The following is a 20,675-nucleotide window of genomic DNA, read 5'->3' on the forward strand; positions in this document are numbered from 1 at the left end:
ACCACTTGTTGACTCACATTCACCTTCTCCCATTTTGTAACCAATTCAACTTCCAATATCACCTTCACCCTTTCCCTTTCCATTTTGCCCTTGACCCTTACGTTTCTTTATTGCACTAAATTCACCTTCACCTTCAACCTTCCTCTTTTTCACCTAACCTTTTTGGGGTTTGACACTGCATCATAGGTTGACTTATTATGGCCTGATTTCTTACAAACACCACATAACATCTTTTTGCCTGCCTTGGATACTCTGTGTGATCCAGTAACCTCAGTACTATCCCTTTATCTCTTAATAGTGGGTCTCCTTGGCATCTTCCTTTTCAATGGTGGCAAAGGTGGTATGTACTCTATTGGCGGCCACATTGCACTCCAATTCATGCTTCCAATAATGTACTTGTATGTTTTCATACATATGCAAGCACGATATAAAGGATCAACAAATGCCTCTACAACTCTATTTACATAACTAATGGCTGCCACTGAGTGTACACAACCATACCCATTCATTTTCCAAATCCTACAAGAACATGTTTTTTTTCCAGATCAACTCCATAAGACTCTCCTAAGTTTCTTTTTTCAAATGTATTCAGGCCACTAGGAGGCACTTACTAGTACCTACAAATAATCAAAGTTAACAGGGGTAATTAAAGTACCTTGACTGGATATTCAATTCAATTATGGTGAATAATATAGTAGCTTTGTTGGATCTTTAATTCATTTAGGGCAAGGCTTATGTTTGGACATACATCAAAATGTCCCCATCCACTTCCTTTCTGCCTCAAACTACACATACTCTGCATCACTTATAGTCTAATATCCTCCAACATTGTAATAAGTGGCTTCTTCTTAGCCTCCAATATAACATTGTTAAAGCTTTCAGACAACCCATTCTCAACTGCATCACACCCCCTTCCTAATTGAAAAAAATGCTCTTCACCATGAGTTTGGATTCCTTCCCATAAGATGCACATAAGCATCAAGGCTAATCATATGAATCTCTTTCATTGAAGAATTGAAAAGAGGTTCAGTTGAGGCCTTACAAGCCTTCCAAAATAGTTTCTCATATTGAGCCCCAAATAATTTCTTCTTGAAATTGGAAAGAACATGCCTGGCACATTGCCTATGTTCTATCTCTGGAAATAAATCTTTCACGACTTCAATAATCCCGTGCATTTATATCATCATAATATTCAAAATTATATCACATTTGAAAGAAATTAGGTATGGCATTATAAAGTCGAAACATACCTTATGTTGATCTAAAATCAATGTCCTACCAAACCCACCTTCAAGATGCAGATCTTCTTGCAAGTTTTCTAAGAACCATTTCCAGTTCTCTTTATTTTCAACACAAACTACAACCCAAGCTATTGGGTATATATGATTGTTACCATCCCTACCAACAACACATAATAACTGACCAGTACACATTCCTTTTAGAAAACACCCATCTAAGTTTATTATCCCTCTACAACCACTTCTCCAACCCTCCTTTTAGAAAACACCCATCTAAGTTTATATATATATATATATATATATATATATATATATATATATATATATATATATATATATATATCCTGCTAAAGTAAGTTTTCCCATTTGGCATAGAGTTCACAGGCAACTTAACTGTTGACCCTGGATTAGACCTTTTTATCTCTTCACCATAGGACCACAACTTTGCATAATTTTCCACTATGGTACCTTCAACAAGAGACATTGCATGTTGCTTAGCTCTCCTACATTGTTCCATATTAACCTCTATGCTAAATTTAGTCTTTACTTCCTATTTTAACATCCTAACATTGAATTTCTGATTCTCAAGAACTTCCCGGGTGAAATGACAACTAATCCATCTGTAATTAACAATTGACCCTAATTTAAAATTTCTTGCACAATTTTGGTCAATGATAAGGGACTTGATTTGGAAAGAGTGTTCCTCACTCATCCATGATGCCCAAAGCCTAAATGTGCATTGACCATTACTACACTTAACCAATAACCTTTTACTGTCATTTTTTTCAAAGTACAATTGATATCCATTTGCTACAGCATAATTACAAATCATAAATTTCGAATGTTTAGGGTTGGTGAACCTTAAACCTAGAATTGGCAACTGCTTCTTACAAGGTATGTCTTCATTAAACATTAGTTTTCCTTTAACATCTGGGAAATTATCATCTTCATGATCTTTTGGATCGCCTTCTGTGGCCTCCTCATTTCCATTACCCTGATTTACTCCTTCATAGGTTACTCCTTCCATGTTGATTTCTTGTGGACTCTTAATTTCAGTTAGGTCAATACCTTCTGTAACATCCTGGAATATCAAGAGTAGAGTTGAAGGGCTAAAAGTGAAATTGTATAAGGGCAACTAGGCGAGTCCATGGGTGGACTCGGCGAGTAGGGTCGCGACTTTGATCGCGTGCTCAGTGGCCTACTCGGCGAGTCCAAGGATGGACTCGGCGAGTAGGTGCTGAGTGGAGAAAACCCTAAATCTGGAGGATGAGCCCTATTTAAAGGACATCATACCCTCTCCCCAGCCTCCTTGATCTCCATTGAAGTCCAGAAACCCTAGATACGTGATTTTGGAGGATTGGAGTGCATTTGGAGCTTGGGGAAGTGCTTGTTGAAGAAATATTGAAGGAGAAGGGACTTGGATCAAAGTGCAAGGATTTGGATTAATCTTCTCTTGGAACTTCCTTTTGAGGTATTATTTCATTGTTTGAGCTGCTATTATCTAGATTCATCATTTTTGGAGGTGTTAAAGATCATATCTTTTGATGTATTGGAGTTTAGTGGTTAGACCTGAGGTTCCTACCTCAGATCTGGAATGGAGAAGGGGTTTGAATGCATAAAGGTCCCTATCTTTGAGAGATTGATGAAGCTATCTTGTCCCAAACCCAAACCCTAGAGTGAAAATGCCTAGATCTTCTTGGATACACGTAAAGATTACCACTTTACGTGATGAATCGCCTTAGGAGGAGTAGATCTATGGTTTGGATCATCTGCATGGCTTGGAAAGCCTCTGTATGCATTCATACCCGGTGGTACGCGGCGAGTCACATGGGTGGACTCGGTGAGTTGCTTGAAGAAACACTGGAACTCGGCGAGTTGGAAGAACAACTCGGCGAGTTAGATGAAGATGGCCTGGAACTCGGCGAGTTGGAAGAACAACTCGGCGAGTAGGTTGAAGATAGTCGTAGACTCGACGAGTCTGTTCTTAGACTCGGCGAGTCTAGTCGTAGGGTCCAAGTTTCTTCTGGGAAGGTTGTGACTCGGTGAGTCAAGGGATGACTCGGCAAGTTAAGTCGCGAATTGAAGGAGGTTCTATGTATGGGGACTCGGCGAGTAGAGTCAGTCAGGGGTAGACTTTGACTTTGACTTTGACTTTGACCAAGGGTTGACTAGTTGACTTCCAGGGGCATTTTGGTAATTATTGGCTTTTGTGTTGGTGTTAGCTAGTGGTGGAGTTCGGGTTGGAGATTTCAGTAGCGTGATCTTATCCTTTCAGTCAGCAGTTTCGAGGTGAGTTATCCTCAATATATCAACAGGGTCTAAGGCACCAAGGCCGGCCCTTTATTGGATTAAGATCCGGGTATCTGTTTTTATGTTATTGCTTTGATATGTTTGCATCCGGGTAGTTAGGATGGTATTCGTTAGAGACCTGGTTAAGGTCGGTATCCTGGTATATAGGATGATGCTATGCTAGTGACCGGTTAGGTGGGTATCCTGTTAGAGTATGTTGTGTTATGTGATCTGCTAGATCGATTTGACTGAATATGAATTGTTATGTGATTATATGTTTATGTGCACATGGTTGTTTGGACTGGAGTTGGGTTGAGGCGAGTCCTGCTTCGTGCTGTAGGCCAAGATACCCAGGGCGGACCGGTTGTTCCGAAGGCCCAGCGAGCGGTCCGGATAGGCTGTAGGCCCCACGAGGGCGCCCCCCGCATGTCGAGGCTTGGAGAGTGGACCAGGCCGACTGAAGGCCCGATGCGGGCGGACCAGTCATACTGTAGACTCAGAGAGTGGACCAGGTGGGTTGAAGGCCCGGTGCTGGCGGACCAACCACACTGCAGACTCGAGGGACATGACTGGACTCAGAGGGTGGACCAGGTGGACTGAAGGCGCAACACGGCGGACCAGTCTCACAGTAGACCCGATATGCATGGCTGTTCTGTGATTCGTTATAATATAGCATGTTATGTGTATGGTATATGTGGTTGGTATTTTGGGGGTATCTCACTAAGCTTTCGGGCTTACAGTTATGGTTTAATGTTTTTCTTTAGGTTCTTCAGGAGACTGTGGCAAGGCAAAGGCGTGATTGTACCGCTCCTCGTATTTATGTTTTATGAAATGGACCTGTGAATACTCTGATAATAAATGTATTGAAAACCCTTTTGTAATAACTTAATGAATTGGGATGTTTTTGAAAAGTTTAAATTTTATTGAAATTTTGGGTCGTTACACCTTCTCCCCCTTCGATTGACATGTTTGATGTGACTAGAACAATTATCCTCATTTTCATTTTCATTTGTCTTCGTTACATGCACAGTAGTACCATAATGGTCCATGTAAACAGAAACTTGTACTCCACGTTCATAAGCAATGTCTATAAATTCTTGATATTGACGTTCATTCGAAATCAAGGTTAAACCTTCTGGGATTTGTAAATCGGGTTGATAATAATAAACTTTCTCACACTTCTCTTATGTGAATCGTTCAATAAAACCCACAAACTCATTATATGACATACCAGCAAAATCAACGTTCTCGAACACATGATGAACACCATCAGAATAGCCAAAAGGTTTGTTGATGAACACACCTTGGAAATGAACTTTGATTGACAGGAATATAGCCATCGATCTTCAGTTACTATGGTGGGACGATGAGGGTTTTCTTCAATGACGAGGGGTTTCTTCAATGAGGGGGAGATGATTGTATAACACAATCGGTTTACTTTATAAAAATTTAATATAAGTATAACACATGTGGCCATTTCATTATATGACGGGTCACCGATATTTTTCCCCGTGGCATGTATATTACCTATCAACCCGGTAGAAGGTAACATAAGGGTATTTTAAAACAGAGAAATGAAAGTATATTTTTTAATGTGCAAAAACAAAAGTTTGGAGACCTTAATTTTAAAATAAACACCAAAAGTTTGATGTATTAATATGAGATTTGACTTATAAAGAATAAGTTTGAAATACGTTATTTACAACATGAACTTCACCTTTTAAATATGTACATCGCGTGGGAAATGGGAATTGAGTGCTGAGTCAAGGATTGAAATTATGTGAACATGGCATAATTTGACTTGGAGTAAGTAAGTGGGTGGGATCCATTTGATTAGAGAATCCATTACTAAATGCAATACACAAAACTTAGTGGAAGATCGAAAATGATTGATAAAAAGAAAGACAATATATTCCACATGGTGGCTCAAAAGATCCTCTGAAACTGCCTCTGGTTTCTTGATATTATATTCAATTCCAGTACAAAAGGTTCACATGAATTTGCCTTTTTATTGTTTGTGGAGCTCCCTTTATTCCCATTATATATAACATTCTCTTTCAAGTCTACTCTGAAATTGTATTTACAACCAAAACTAGCAACAGATTTATACCTCAAACACAAGCAAAAATGTTCACTAGCCCCATGATGCTTTTTCAAGCCAACTTTGTGAATCATCATTCAAGAAAACTTCTACTTGATGCTCCTATGTACTTACATGCGTCAACAACTATGAGAACAGCAGTGGAGGCAATAGCAGCTTCCCCAGCACCAAGTACAGATACGGCAAACAAAAGCTTTGATGCAAATGTGGTGATGGTACTATCAGTGCTTCTCTGTGCTCTCATTTGTTCTTTAGGGTTAAACTCTATAATCAGGTGTGTATTAAGATGCTCGAATTTAGTTCATTCTGAGTCGATTACAAGCCAGGAAAGCACGCCAGTTAGGTTAGCCAACACTGGGATTAAGAAAAAGGCATTGAAGACTTTCCCAGTTGTTAGCTATTGGGAAGGGCTGAAATTACCTGGATTAGGCAAAGAATGCGTGATATGCTTAAGTGAGTTCATCGTAGAAGAACAAGTCAAAATTCTGCCGAAATGCAACCATGGATTCCATATTCGATGCATCGATAAGTGGTTGAGTTCGCACTCCTCCTGCCCAACTTGTAGGCACTCCCTCATAGAAACATGCGAGAAGATATTGTCAGGTGGGGCATGTAACAGTACAACACCATTTCAAGGACAAAATCCAAGTGGTGTCAATATTATAAACATCGTGCCTTTACAACCTGAGCGATTTGTACGAAGCTATGAAATGTAGTTTAATTTCAAAATAGGACTTAAAATGTAAATTATTTAAAATGTTTGAGTTGTAAGTAAGTTAGCATTCGTATAGTAATATATATTAAGACCAATATTCCCATCAAGTTTATTCTTCTTCATGATAATGTTTTGGATATCTTTTAACCTTGCTTTTTTTTTTTAGTGGAAAGATTCTTGTCACTAATTAAATCAGTTGAAACCTATATATATATATATATATATATATATATATATATATATATATATATATATATATATATATATATATATATATATATATATATATATATATATATATATATATATTCAAATGTAAATAAAAATTATTTTGTGAATGTGTAACTAAATTTTAACCACTTGATGAAAAGTGATAGGCTATGATCTTAAGATGTATATTTTTAAAATTAAATAACATGTATCAAATTGCAACCTTTATCTCGTTTTAAGGGTATAATAGACAATTTATATTTGGATATGACTATATGTTTACAAAATTTTCTATTTATTAATCCCTTTAAAAATAAAATTTTCAAATTGATGAATAGTTTAATTAAATAACTGTCATTCTTAAAAGAATAATACACTGATAGTCTTTAAAGAATTGACTTTTTTTTTTTTTTTGTTTTTTTTTTTAAAATTTGATCAATACTTGAAAATGTCCTGGAAAGAATGTCACTTATTTTACATGAAAACAAAATTATTGATGAGGATAGGCATTCTTAAAGAATACACTCATTCTTGAAAGAATAAACTTATTCTTAAAACTTTATTTAATTAAACTTTCATACTAAAAAATAAAAAATATTAATTAATTATTTTAAATAAATTATTAATTAAGAGATATTTTTTAATTATATATAATTATAATCGTTAATTTAAAGAAGTATATGACCTTATAATTTGTATTAATTTTATTTTAATTTTTATTCTAATGTTATAAATTTAATGTAGTTAGAGTGGGAAATTTTAAATTTCAAATTTGAAATGAAGAATAAATAGGTTGATGAGTAACATGATATTAATTAGAAAGTCTAATAGGGTGATACATGACAAAAGAAGAATACACTTATTTTTTATTAGAATATGGAGATATCAAAAGAATTACAACAAAATTATGAAGATTCTATAAAATTATAAATATTTGTAAAAGATAACAAGTAAAAGACATCGAAAGAATGGATCATGAATAATAAATGAATCATGAGCAATAAAGTCATTTGTAGGAACAGATTGTTTGGATAAAGAACTAAGACAAACTTCAAAAATGGTGCCCGTGGTTTCCAGAAATATCAAGTTTAGTCCCTAAGTTCAAAAAACCTCACAGATGGTCCCTGTGGTTTCAAAACTTTTAACAAATGGTCCTTCCGGCTCACCCCGTTAGCATTTCACCTTTAACTCATTTTTTAATAAAGTATTGTAGGGGTAATTTCGTCATTTCAGTTGTAACCTTCTCTCTTTAATATGAAATGATTACTTGCTTGCACATCACTACCCGTCCCTCTCCCAAGAAGATAACCAGTTACAGGTTTAGTCATCGGGTTCATTCCCATCGTAGAAGCAAGAACATAAATTGGGATTTAGGGTTTTAAGTTGTAGAAATTGCAATGGTGCTATCAATATGGTGTTTTCGGGAAAAAATTTGTAAACGTGGAGGACTTAGGAAAAAGATACGGTACAATACTACAACAAAACTTGTTTTTTCTTGGTCTATTGTGTTGACGTAAGGAAATCATTGATTTTACTCTTTCTTTCTTTTTTTTTTTTTTGTGTTTACAGAAGGTTATGACAACTATTTCACGTTGAAGATACACTATAGTGGTGTCTTCACCAAAGCACCTGGAAGGAAATACGTTGATGGTGTTGTAGCATATGTAGATGATGTTGACACTAATTTATTTTCAGTTCATGGGCTTGACGACATGGTTCGAGAACTAGGATACAAAACTGAGCAAACCCTTTACTACCATTTTTGTATCCCTGAATACCCTTTGGATTATGGCTTAATGCCATTAGGTAATGATCAAGATGTACTTAAAATGGTATCATATGTCCCTAAACACAGACTTATTAGGGTGTATATTGAAACTGGTCAGACAAGGGTAGCTACTTATTACAAGTCTCCTTCTAAAGTTGTTATTAAAGAGTTGGAGCCTGATAGTGTGTCACCTGAAATGAATAGAAAGAAACCTTGTAGGAGAGAAGCAGGATCATGTAGTAGAAAGCTTGATCTAAACAAGTTTATGAACCCTGATTATGAGCAGTCACAAGTGTTAAATGTTGATGAAGGCCAACATTACTCAAAGAGTATTGTACCATTTATAAGGTCACAAGGCAAACAAAGTCATGTCATTCAAAAGGAAGTGGTGAATCATGAAATTGAATCTCAAGAAGAAGTGATCACTAGTGCAGTTGAAATTGAAGAACCATTGGGAACTTACCATGTACAGGAACCAAGCTGCCAAGCTGATGATGGAGCTAATACTGCAACAGTTGATGATTATGAACCATTTATAGAGGATTACTCACTTTATGTTGATTATGATGTTGAGTTTAATGTTGAAAATTCATTTGAAAAACAACCAGAAGTGGATTATCTAGAGGGTATGGTGAGTGATAATAGTGGAGAAGCTTTCTACTCTGAGAGTGGCCATGGTTCTGAGGATAGTGGAGATGATTCTGATGACAGTGAATACAATGTGGATGAGTCTAACATACAATTTGATGTACATGTATACATGAGTGAATTTCATAATGCTGTTGATGTAGATGAACATGGAATCTTGAACAATCATTCAAAAGATGAAGGCATTGACATGGTTGATGATGAGTTGGAAGTTATTGCCACTGATGATTATCAATTTGCAGGATTTCATGAAGATAATAGGAAGAGACTGCTAAAAGAGTTGAGTAAGTCAAGTACATGCTCACATGGAGAGGTTCATGTTAAACCATTTCAGATTGGCCAGGTCTTCAAAACCAAGATTGATGTTAAAAACTACATGAACTCACATGCTGTAGCAACAAGGAGGTCTTTATACCTAGCCAAAAATGAAAAAAATCCATATTAGGGTGAAATGTAAAGGTGTTGTAAGTAAACCTTCTACAGGAGTTGATGGTGGTGGGCCCTCAACTAGAAGTAGGGAAAAGTGCAAGGGTAAAGATGTAATTGCCAGTAAAGGTACATGTCCATGGGCAGTCCAAATATTGAGGGCTAATGAAAATCAGGATTGGTTGGTGAAAACAGTACATGATGAGCATAAATGTTTGAAAACAAGGGCGGTTAAAGCTTGCACTTCCAGATACATAGCAAACTTAATTGTTCAACAAATACAGAGTAACCCTAAAATTCCAGTGAAAGCTTTAAACGAAGAGTTGTGCAAGAAACTGGAGGTAGGAATGTCATTGCAAAAGGTTGCTAGGGCAAAGTCAATGGTTGAGCTACTCAACACAAATCCTGGTACAACAGTTCGGATTGATGTGTATCCAGAATCCTCCCTGTCTGTTACCACAAGAACTTTTAGAAGAATATATGTCTGTTTAGGTGCATTGAAGTTAGGATTCAAATCTGGATTAAGAGATTTTCTAGGTCTGGATGGTACTTTCATGAAGGGCCCTTACCCTGGGCAAGTGTTAATTGTTGTAGGATTGGACTCAAATAATGGCATATACCCTGTAGCATATGCAGTGGTAGAGACAGAATCAACAAGTAGTTGGACCTGGTTCTTGGAACTGTTAGGAGAAGATCTGGATCTGGGACTAAATTCAAACTTTACCTTCATTTCAGATAGACAAAAAGTGTGTACCACCTAACTTTTTTATTACCTTTTCTAAATAGATTTGGTTAACTAATGTTGCATACATTGACTTTTGTTTAGGGAATAATACCAGCAATGGAGAAGGTATTCCCTAGTGCAAAAAACAGGTTCTATTTGAGGCATATCTAGGAAAACATGAAGAAACAATGGAAAGGAAAAGACTTAAGTGACCAGCTTTGGGAGTGTGGTAGAGCAACAACAGTCAATCATTTTAACAGAGCAATGGATGAGTTGAAGAAGATCATTACAGAGGCTCATGCTTGGGTGTCTAAGATCCCAACAAACACTTGGGCTAAATCTTACTTTAGTGGTAAGTTTCTAGAAATTTATTGAGAAATGTTAATCTTCCCTGTTGTTTGTTTACTATATGTGTAATTGTCTTTTGTTAATATCTATTATTCAGGATGGGAACATACTGATTGTTTGTTGAATAACCTTTGTGAGGTATTCAATTCTAAGCTAGATGAAGGTAGGGATAAACCTATTATCACTTGCTTAGAGTATATTAGAGAGTATCTCATGAAGAGGTTATGTGTGGTGCAAAAGGAAATAGATAAGTGTGAAGGACTTCTAACCCCTACTGCAACTACACTGTTTGAAAAGATTAAGGTTGATGCATCAAAGTATGTGGCTAAATACAATGGGGCAGGGAAGTACCAAGTGGCAAGCACATGACAAGACCAATATGTGGTAAACTTGAATGATCAAAATTGCAGTTGTAGGTTTTAGGAGATTACAGGTTTCCCATGTAGACATGCTGTTTGTGCTATATGGGACAAAATTGAAAATGGTGAAAATGCCCCACATGTTGATGAATGGGTCCATCCTTGCTATAGGTTATCAACATGGAAAGCCATGTATTTCAACAAAATTGATCCATTGAATGGACGTACAATGTGGCCTAAAAGTGACTGCCCATTCACTTTACTTCCACCAAAACATAAGACACAGGTTTGTATTTAAAGTACACCAAAAATATAGTATACATGTGAACATGGAGTGAATTCAATTTTAACTATAGTATATCAACATGTGTAGGTTGGGAGGCCTAAGAAGAGGAGAAGGAGGGGTGTTGATGAGCTAAACAGCCAAGCTGGTAAATTGAGCAGGAAATATTTGGCAGTCACTTGTTCAAAGTGTTATAACAAAGGGCACAATTCCAGAACATGTAAAGGGCAGGGAGGCAGTGGTGAAGTTGGAGGGGGCTGAAACTTAGTGGTTATTAGGATGCTGGTGTTGTAGGTATGTAGAAACTTATGTCATGTGTACTTGTTTGAAGATGTGTTAAGAACTTGAAAACTTTGCATGTAATGCTTGTGTTGTAGGTCTTTTATAAACATTGCATCATGGTTGTGTTAAGAACTTTATAACTTTGAATGTAATGGTGTGTATGCACTTTTTGGTAATGAATTAATATGTTTTGTGTACTACCCTTCACTAGATCAATTAAAAACATTGTACATTTCAATTGCAAATGAAAACCATCTTCAAGATGCATTTACAATACAATTAAGAATTGCATTTCAAAAACATTCAAGAAATTGAACAATGAACTATAACAAACTACTTTCCATTACCATTACCATTACCACTGAATTACACATTAATCTAATACATAAACCAAATACAACAACACCAATTCCAAAACCACCTACATAAACTGAAAGCAAAAAAACCCTCTTAGATTAAAATAAAATAAAAAAACCTGCAATGGTTACAAACCAAAAACCAAAACTCCATTACCATCCAAACCTTCACAAGATACTTAGAGATTAAAATAATATAAAAAAAACACCCATGAACAAAACAACATTAGTTGGTAGTTCCACAATTTTGCAGTTACAATGGCGACCCTCTCTTCCAATCGATTCTTTGATCTTATCAAACCTAGAATCACCACCAAAGCCCTACCACACATAGGAGGATCTGACCATCGAATGAAACCACATCTTCTACAGTTCCAAAATTGTCTTCCAGGGTTACGATCCGTCCATGAAGTGATCTTCATTGCTTCATTCCCACATCTGCAAGTCACCATCTTTGAATCAGAAGCGATTGGATGTCGTGAAGGGTGCAACGGTCGAGCAACAGTGGAAAGGAGCAGAGATGATCGATTGATGAAGCTAAAGGATTTGCCCAAAAATCGGACATGCAATTTCTTTTAAAGAGAGAAGGTTACAACTGAAATGATGAAATTACCCCTGCAATATTTTATTAAAAAATGAGTTAACGGTGAAATGCTAACGGAATGAGCCAGAAGGACCATTTGTTAAAAGTTTTGAAACCATAGGGACCATCTGTGCGGTTTTTTGAACTTAGGGACTAAAATTGATATTTCTAGAAACCACGGGGACCATTTTTGAGGTTTTGTCAAGAACTAATCAAAATAAAAAATGAAACAAATTCCATAATGGGGATAAATGATTCTTATGTAAATCCTTATTCTTTATATTAACTTTCATTTTAGATTAATCCATGAAATTATGAGTTCCCTGATAATCTACCACACTAGGAGTATCTCGATGGAGTGGCTAAGACATTCTCTTGTATTAAAAGCATACAAAATCCCTAAATTTAAAAAGGAAACAAAAAATTAATAGAAAAAAGGAATAGTGTAAGATTTGTTTATATATAAAAATTAAGAACAATGATAAAAGGAATCATATATTAAAGCATTGGAAAACAATCATTCAAACTGGTCAAAAGTCAATAGTCAACATAACAATGGCCACCATGTCATAGCAAGGACTTAGCTATGTCATGGCCAAGTTAGCACAAACAGTTAAGAAGTTGAGCACCACCACGTCGGGGCAAGCCCTTGGCCATGTTGTGGTTTCTGGCGGAATGCCATACTCTTCATTACATGCGTAATCCTTACAGATCTAAACATATAACTTCAAATCTAGCCCTTTTCAATGACTAATGGATAAATTTTCCAACTTTATCCATTAGAGCTTCATCATAAGGCTAGATGTTAACCTTAAGTCCATTAAGTCCTTAATGTGACCAAAACTTGTGCACGGATACAAGGTAACTCAAAATTTGAATCTTTTCTCATCACCAGAAGCCTATAAACCATTAGAGAGTCATAACAAGCTCTAGAGTTCCTCAGTCTCTAAGATCATCCATAGAAGGAACAAAAACCATCCAATAATGAGCTTAAACTTGTATCAAGAAGAATAAATTCCAAGGTATTAACTTTATACCTCAAATGGCGCAGAAGTATGAAGAAGATGTTGGATCCAAACTTGCTATTTGCTTCCTTCCGCCAAAATGAACTCCTTCCTTCCTCAATCTTCACCAAAGTGTAAAGAACAAGCTAAAAATCAAGTAACCAAGCTCTTAATCATACATGGAGGCTAGGGTTTCGTGTTGGAGGGTTAGAGGCTAAAGAGGATACCCTAATCCCTAAGTTTAAGTGTAACGCTTGATTCATTGTACTTTTTAGTTTAGACCCTTGGGGCATAATGTTTTGCAGAATTGGTCCCTATGGGAAAAATTGTCAACTTCAAGAAAGATGGAGTACATTGGGTTGATTCATTGTATTTGATCATTTTAGGTCCCTTTGGTTGGTGATTATGAGCTAAGATCATTTTGGAAGCTTATCGTTGTAGATGTGGACATACTAAGGGTTTCTAAGTATAAAGGTGCAAACTTTATGGTGGTTTTGGATTCCATGCACGTGTTAAGTCATTTATTAAGCTATTTTGAGCTTTAAAGCCCCGTTAATCCATGCATGCTCGTAAAGTTGGCAACTTTACGTGACAAACCACCTTAATTAAGGAAGTCAGGTCTGAGTTTGGGTTGAAGTCTTAATCGATTAAGAGCTGAATATGGGAAGTTGGCCAAGTTAATGGAGTACGCTGGGAATATAAGTAGGTACACTGCGTGTTCAAGCCCTAAAGCGAGTACGCTGAGCATACAAGCTGAGTACGCCCCACGTACTCAACAGAGTGGGCTTCGTACTTTTGGGATCTCAGTTGGAGCCATGTTGGACTTTTGTTGTCTTTGGTCTTGTTTGGCCATCCAAGTTCTATTGTTGGGTTGTTGATATTTTATTGGACTCTCATGGATGAAGGCACATGAAAGGGATTGGGCCCGATTTGGAAAATTGGACCATATTGGGCTTTAGGTGATTATTTTGGAATTTAGGCTTTTTGGACAATTAGACTAGGCCTTGGCCTTGGGCCAAGTTGGGTAACTAGTAAAAGGGTCTTTACCCTATTTTAGACTCTTAATGTGAGTTAGGATCCAATTATTAATTAGGTGTTATTTTGTGATTGATAGCATGGGGATTTTAGCGTACCAATAGCCAAAGATTTATCTGTGGGATTCAGCAATCTGAGGTGAGTTTCCTCACTATGTTTAGGGGGTCAAAGGCACCAATGTTGGACCATGGTTTGATGTTATACTATGCTAGTTGTCTGCGTAACTCTTGCATGTGTTATGTGTATATGCTTACCGAGCGGGGCTCGATGGTGGTAATGTATGCTATTATCTTTGTGGCTATCGCATGTGTTGTATGTTTATCTGATTATATGTTATATATGTACCAAGTGGGGCCCGATGCCAGACAGGGTCTGATGACTGACAAATATGTATACCGAGCGGGACCTGATGTCGGGCGGGGCCCATTATGTGTTTATTTGCTTACACATAGTATGTGGTATTTTGGGGAACTCACTAAGCTTTGTGCTTACGGTTTTCAATTCATGTTTCAGGTACTTCTGGTTTCAAAGGGAAGAGCCCGGGATGCTTGCAAAGTACACAGACCACTCAATTCTACATTTTGTGATATACTCTGATAATGATGATGTATTGATGAAATTTGATTACCTTGGTTTTATGACAATAATATGGTGTACTGTTTTATTAATTTAAAACTGAAAGATTTTTGGGTCTTATTTTGATACGTTACATTAAGCCTTTAAGTATGGAAGAAATTCTAAATTTTATGGGTTTGGGTTGCAGCGTTCATCATGTCGTAGCACCCATCTTTCCATGTCATGTTGACTAAAGAAACATGTTCTTTAGTAACCATGCTCCACGTCATGGTGCTCTTGGTCAAACAATCCTAAATTTTGATTTAAGCCCAATGTCTCTCAAAGCCCAACATCTTAAAAGCAAGCCCAAGAACCTTATTCCTCAAAGTCCACACTTGATCCTTTGAGACCCGGGACCTTCACTAAGTAACTTACCACCCAAGCCCCAAGTTAAGGTTATTTGAAAACAGGATGTCACAACTTTCCTCCTCACAACAGGATTGGTTGGAACAAGTGGATATTCAAAGATCGACATGGAAGGAAATGTATAAACATTCAAGGAACGACTTGTCGCGAAAGGGTACACTCCAGTTAATGGTATTGACTATGAATATACCTTCTTTCTAGTTTCCAAGATTAAATATATTAGGATTATCATGGCCATAACTACATATTACGACTATAAGATATAGAAAAAGGATGTCAAAACTACTTTCCTTAATGGATATCTTGAGGAAGATGTATGTGTGGAGCAGAATAAAGTTTTTGTCGATCCAAATAACCTAAAGAAGGCATGCAAACTAAAGAATTCCATTTATGGATTAAAATAAGCATCTAGGAGATGGTATCATTATTTTTATCAGAATATCAGAAGGCTTGGTTTCTCAGAAATCACTGATGAAAAATGTGTATATATCAAAGCAAGTGGGAGCAAAATCGTTTTTCTAATTTTATATGTTTATAAAATATTACTGATCGAGAAAGATATCCCAATACTGAAATAAACTAATACTTAACTTAGTAAGTCCTTTCAAATGAAACACCTAGGAGATACTACGTACACACTTGGTATTAGGATATGTAAAGATAGATCCCAATGACATATTGGTTTGAGTTAGAGTACATACATTAATAAAGTCATAAAATGCTTCATAATGGATAACTTAAAACGAGGACTTGTACCCATGCAACCTCACACCATTCTTTCCAAGTTAGATTGTCCTAGCGCACATGATGAGATTAAAAGAATGACCCATATATAGTATGCTTAGGCGGTAGGTTTAATTATGTATGATATGACATGTATGATGGGAATTAAGCATAACATACAATCTTATGTGTGCATGAAACCCTAATTGAAGATCTATGTTTTCTCTAATTAAACATACTATAATGAACAACAAAGTATAAACTCTAGATCCCTAGTGTAGAATTGAAATTCACATAGTAAAGGGTTATGAAACATACCTTTAAGATTGTTATTGAAAACAATATTGAATGCTTGCTTTAAAGACCTTTGGTAGCAAGAATCACAAGTATCGCGCCTCTAATGGTTCACGAACAAACTCACGCAACCAAGGAATACTATAGAGAGAGAAGTAGATCAAAATTCCGGCCAAGGCAATTGGAATTAAGGGTTAGGCCGAAATTTAACACTAATAAGGGTTTATATAGGTGTTAGGAAGGTATTGGATAAGGCAGGTGTATCCATGATAACCCTAATCCCTTAACTTCCTCCCTAAGGTATCCAAGGCACCCTTAGAGCCCAAGGAAACCCTAGGAGCATCTAGAAATCGTTCCCCCCTACTATATGGAGGTTCTACAATTTCTCATTGCTCAACTATTGAACATTATCACCTTTAGTCCCTACAGTTTTTATTAATTCCCTTAATACCAAAAATAATACCAAATTAATTTTATATTAAATATTAATTAAATAATATGATTTCTAATTAATATATTATTTCCATAATAAATTAATAAATAAATTATTTTTTATTTCTAATTAATTTATTAATCAAGTAATAAATGAATAAATCATTATTCTCTCTCTAAAAGTTATCCTATTTAATTGTAATGTTTGAAGGCAACTCAAAAGGACTGTTCTACTATCGATTCAAGTATATAACAATTATAGTTATGGACTCAGACACCTAATCCAACAGTCTCACACTTGGATAAGTCTAATAACTATAACTGCTAGCATAACTACTAAATTAAATAGAAAATTGTAGCTACCAAAAGCAGTTGTCGAACTCTGACCTAGTCAGTAACGTGTCCTTAGATAAGTGATAAAATATTCCTCCCTTCTACAAGATATTGTATGGCATGAGACATGGATTATAATCAATCTCTCTATCTAAGATTTGTTTCTCGATTTCCGATTTATGATGATTGATACTACTTGAACACATCAATTCAGTCTAGGATTGGCCAAGCGCTTTAGATGTCATCATCAAATCATCGAGGGGCCTACAGATATTGCTTTTCTTATTATGGAAAAAGGAATGGATAAACTTCGACTTATATACTTGCATTATTCACTCATCAAATCATGCACAACAATACGTTTTATAACATCAAGTTACTGATGTGTTTATGTATTATCAACTAAACACTTGAATTAAACATCAGACATGCCATGTTATAAACATGCATACTATGTCTCTCTATGGTCCTTCCATTGTGAAAAGATCAATTGGACATAATTCTAATAATGCTCATATGACAATTCCAAATCCTTATTACAAGTGTAATAATTCCAAATTCTTGTCGTCACTAAATGTGTTAGAGTCAAACCTTACATTCAATATCCTTTGTGACGATGTGGCGTCAAAATCACCAATACTGAGGTAAATATGCCACAAAATGCGCAATTTAACCTTTGTTACTAATACAATTTCATGGTGATTAAGTATTAGATTTAAGATACACTCCTTGAACACCTTCCTTGCATTAAATTTTCTAACTCACATGTAGATTCTTAATTATCAACTCCCATTATGGAAACATTTCCATGTTACCATATGACCATCAATTTCGAACAAGAGTCATCTCCATTCAGAGTTATGCACATAGGGTTTGTCCAAATTAATTTATACTTCTAACTATCCACAAGCAACCAATCTTTTGGTAAACCTCATACTTTTATTGACAGTTATTTAACAAATTTAGTCACATCTTATTCTAGTCCTTTTTCCTCTCAACACCCTAGGCATTTGGAAAAATCAAAACAGGTGAATATTATATCATAAGTAATAAATCCTATATTCAAAGCATATGGAACTTGATTCATAATGTTTTATACAAATACTTGATATATGTTTAGTCACTTCCTATAATATTTCTATATATATATATATATATATATACATATATATATATATATATATATATATATATATATAGAATTTCCTATGTTGAATAACTTCAACACGATATTCAAATATGTCCAAGATTAAGTTCCATCAAAACTTTAATCTAAACTTATAGATTTGAAATGAAGTATAAGTTTCCTCTCCCCTAAATCCTTTTGTAGCGAAACAATTCCCAAACTTTGCAATTTTAAAAATTTGAAAACTATGTTTCCTACAAAAAGTATTGCCAACTTACAACACTTAGCATAACAATTACGCTTCTACTAGCATAACAATTATATTCTTACTAGCGTAACAATTATGCTCCGACTAGCTTTAACATGTATCCAAAAAACAGTTGAACTTCTAGAAATCAATACTTTTTGACCTTCTTACTAAAATGTAGATTTCTGATACGTGATGCTTCGATAAGTCTTTATCTGGACTTCTCAAGCTCATACACCTTTTTTATATAGCATATGTGTGTTTCAACCATTTCAGAATTTACAGCTACAAGTCTTGAACGTTCAAACTATTTCTTTCCATTTCTCACCATTCGAACTATGACAAAGGATGTGGTAATCATATGCGAATTTAAGAATGCAATCATCACAACTGCTAACCATAATCATAGTTATCAAATCTTTAAAATCTACTAGCTAAAGTGTTTCATCATAATCATTTTCATGAATTAGAGCAAAACCTTTTGCCACCTAGATTTCATGGTGTATGCATTCCTATCTATAAATTTATCAATTCCAACCTACAATTATAAGATAAAGTTGAGGAAACAACCAAAATAAATTTTAGGTTTTCCTTTCATGGACTGAACTTGCCTGTTCTTAATTTCATGCCCTCTAGTAACAGAAGGGCCGACCATTGCTTCTGTGTTGTTTAAGTAGCTCACTTCCATTGACCAATGTACTATCACTGACAAATTTTCTCTGCCTTTTGCAGTTAACTTAGAACCATAGAGCTCATAAGCATTGCCAACACAACAGGAAGGTGCACAGAAGTAAGAATGTGTCAACTGAACACGATATGTTATCCACCTTAGGTCGTGTGCTAGTGATAATTAAAAGGTTTATTCTTGATTGATTTGTGAAACTTTTCAAGATCAATAAGGCTCCCATTAAATTCTTGACATATAAGTTTTATCTTTTCAAGGAACATTCTTTGACGAGAAAACAAATATTCAAAAGTTAGTAAGGATTGTTGACAAGATAACACATCATATAATTGGTGTTAGTTTATCCTTCGTTCTAACCAAAACATCACAACTACCAATTTCAAATGTGCTAGAGTGAGAAATAATTTCTACTCCACATTTCATGAGGTGTTATAAACCTACTTAGTTTAAAATAAGCTTCAAGATACGATTTGTAGTTACTAGAGTATAACTTTAAAACTTGATTGAAAACAAAGTATAACTCATCCATTAAACCATTTCACCAATATCTGATTCATCTTCTTAGTCATACAAATGCACTAGGATGTCCTTTGAGAATCAATTATGATATAGGTCCATAATCATTAAGATGATTACAAAACACGATACTAAAATATTCTCCTTTCCTTTCAGATTGGAGACACTTTTATCTTTCCGCCTAATAGATTCTTCTTATTCATTCTGCCACTCTTTGAAACCTTCCAAAGTGTTAGAATTATGCTTAATCTTATAAACACAACCATATTTACTAAATCATCAGTAAACCATGACGAATAGACTTATCGTGCTTTGTGGTGGATCTAAATAGTCCACATCAATATGTACTAGATCCTCTAGTCCTTCACTTGACTCACATAAACATGTGATCAACGAATTAGTCATGATCTTCCAATGATCAAGATTCTCATGCATCACACAATTCGAATTGTATGACTTCAAGTTCCTATCCAATTGAAACTTGGCTAATGAGAATTCCTTTTTCACTTGGTTAATCATGACATTACCAAAACCGATATAATTAAGAATCAATCCACATTTATTGATTGCTAATGATAGAAATATAACCACCAATTCTCATAAATGCCATTGCAAGGAAATTCAAAGTAAATAAATCAAAAAATCACTTTTATTGATAATATGCGGAAAAATTTATCCTTACAATGCAAATATATGAAAGCTATGTTTCTAGATATTTCATAAGAAATCTATTAATCTATCGTAACTCCTATGCAGCAGCTTCCAAAATCTGATAATCGAACCATGCGACCGAAATCCATCTCTCACGATTAGATTCAGCTTACTCTTCTTAAGTTTCTTCTTTCTCCTAGATCCAAGAAAAACATCAAAATGTGACTATCACATCATGTATTAAGAATATATGAATGGGAACTTAATAAAGTAGAGTTAGATAGTAGATGTACCTGAAGTAGAGCCATACGACTTCAA

The 20,675-nt window shown here is 35.4% G+C and overlaps 1 protein-coding gene across 1 annotated transcript; it reads left to right on the plus strand.

Annotated features, from left to right (window-relative positions):
• Positions 1–5,512: 5,512 nt before the first annotated feature.
• Positions 5,513–6,450, plus strand: LOC145043520 (RING-H2 finger protein ATL78-like). The gene has a single exon (XM_078992205.1). The coding sequence runs from the start codon at positions 5,655–5,657 to the stop codon at positions 6,342–6,344; it is 690 nt and encodes a 229-aa protein (XP_078848331.1). The 5' UTR covers positions 5,513–5,654; the 3' UTR covers positions 6,345–6,450.
• The last annotated feature ends 14,225 nt before the right edge of the window (positions 6,451–20,675 follow it).

Source organism: Lactuca saligna, chromosome 4, assembly GCF_052625555.1.
Source record: "Lactuca saligna cultivar CGN05327 chromosome 4, ASM5262555v1, whole genome shotgun sequence".
In the NCBI taxonomy this organism is placed as follows: Eukaryota; Viridiplantae; Streptophyta; class Magnoliopsida; order Asterales; family Asteraceae; genus Lactuca; species Lactuca saligna.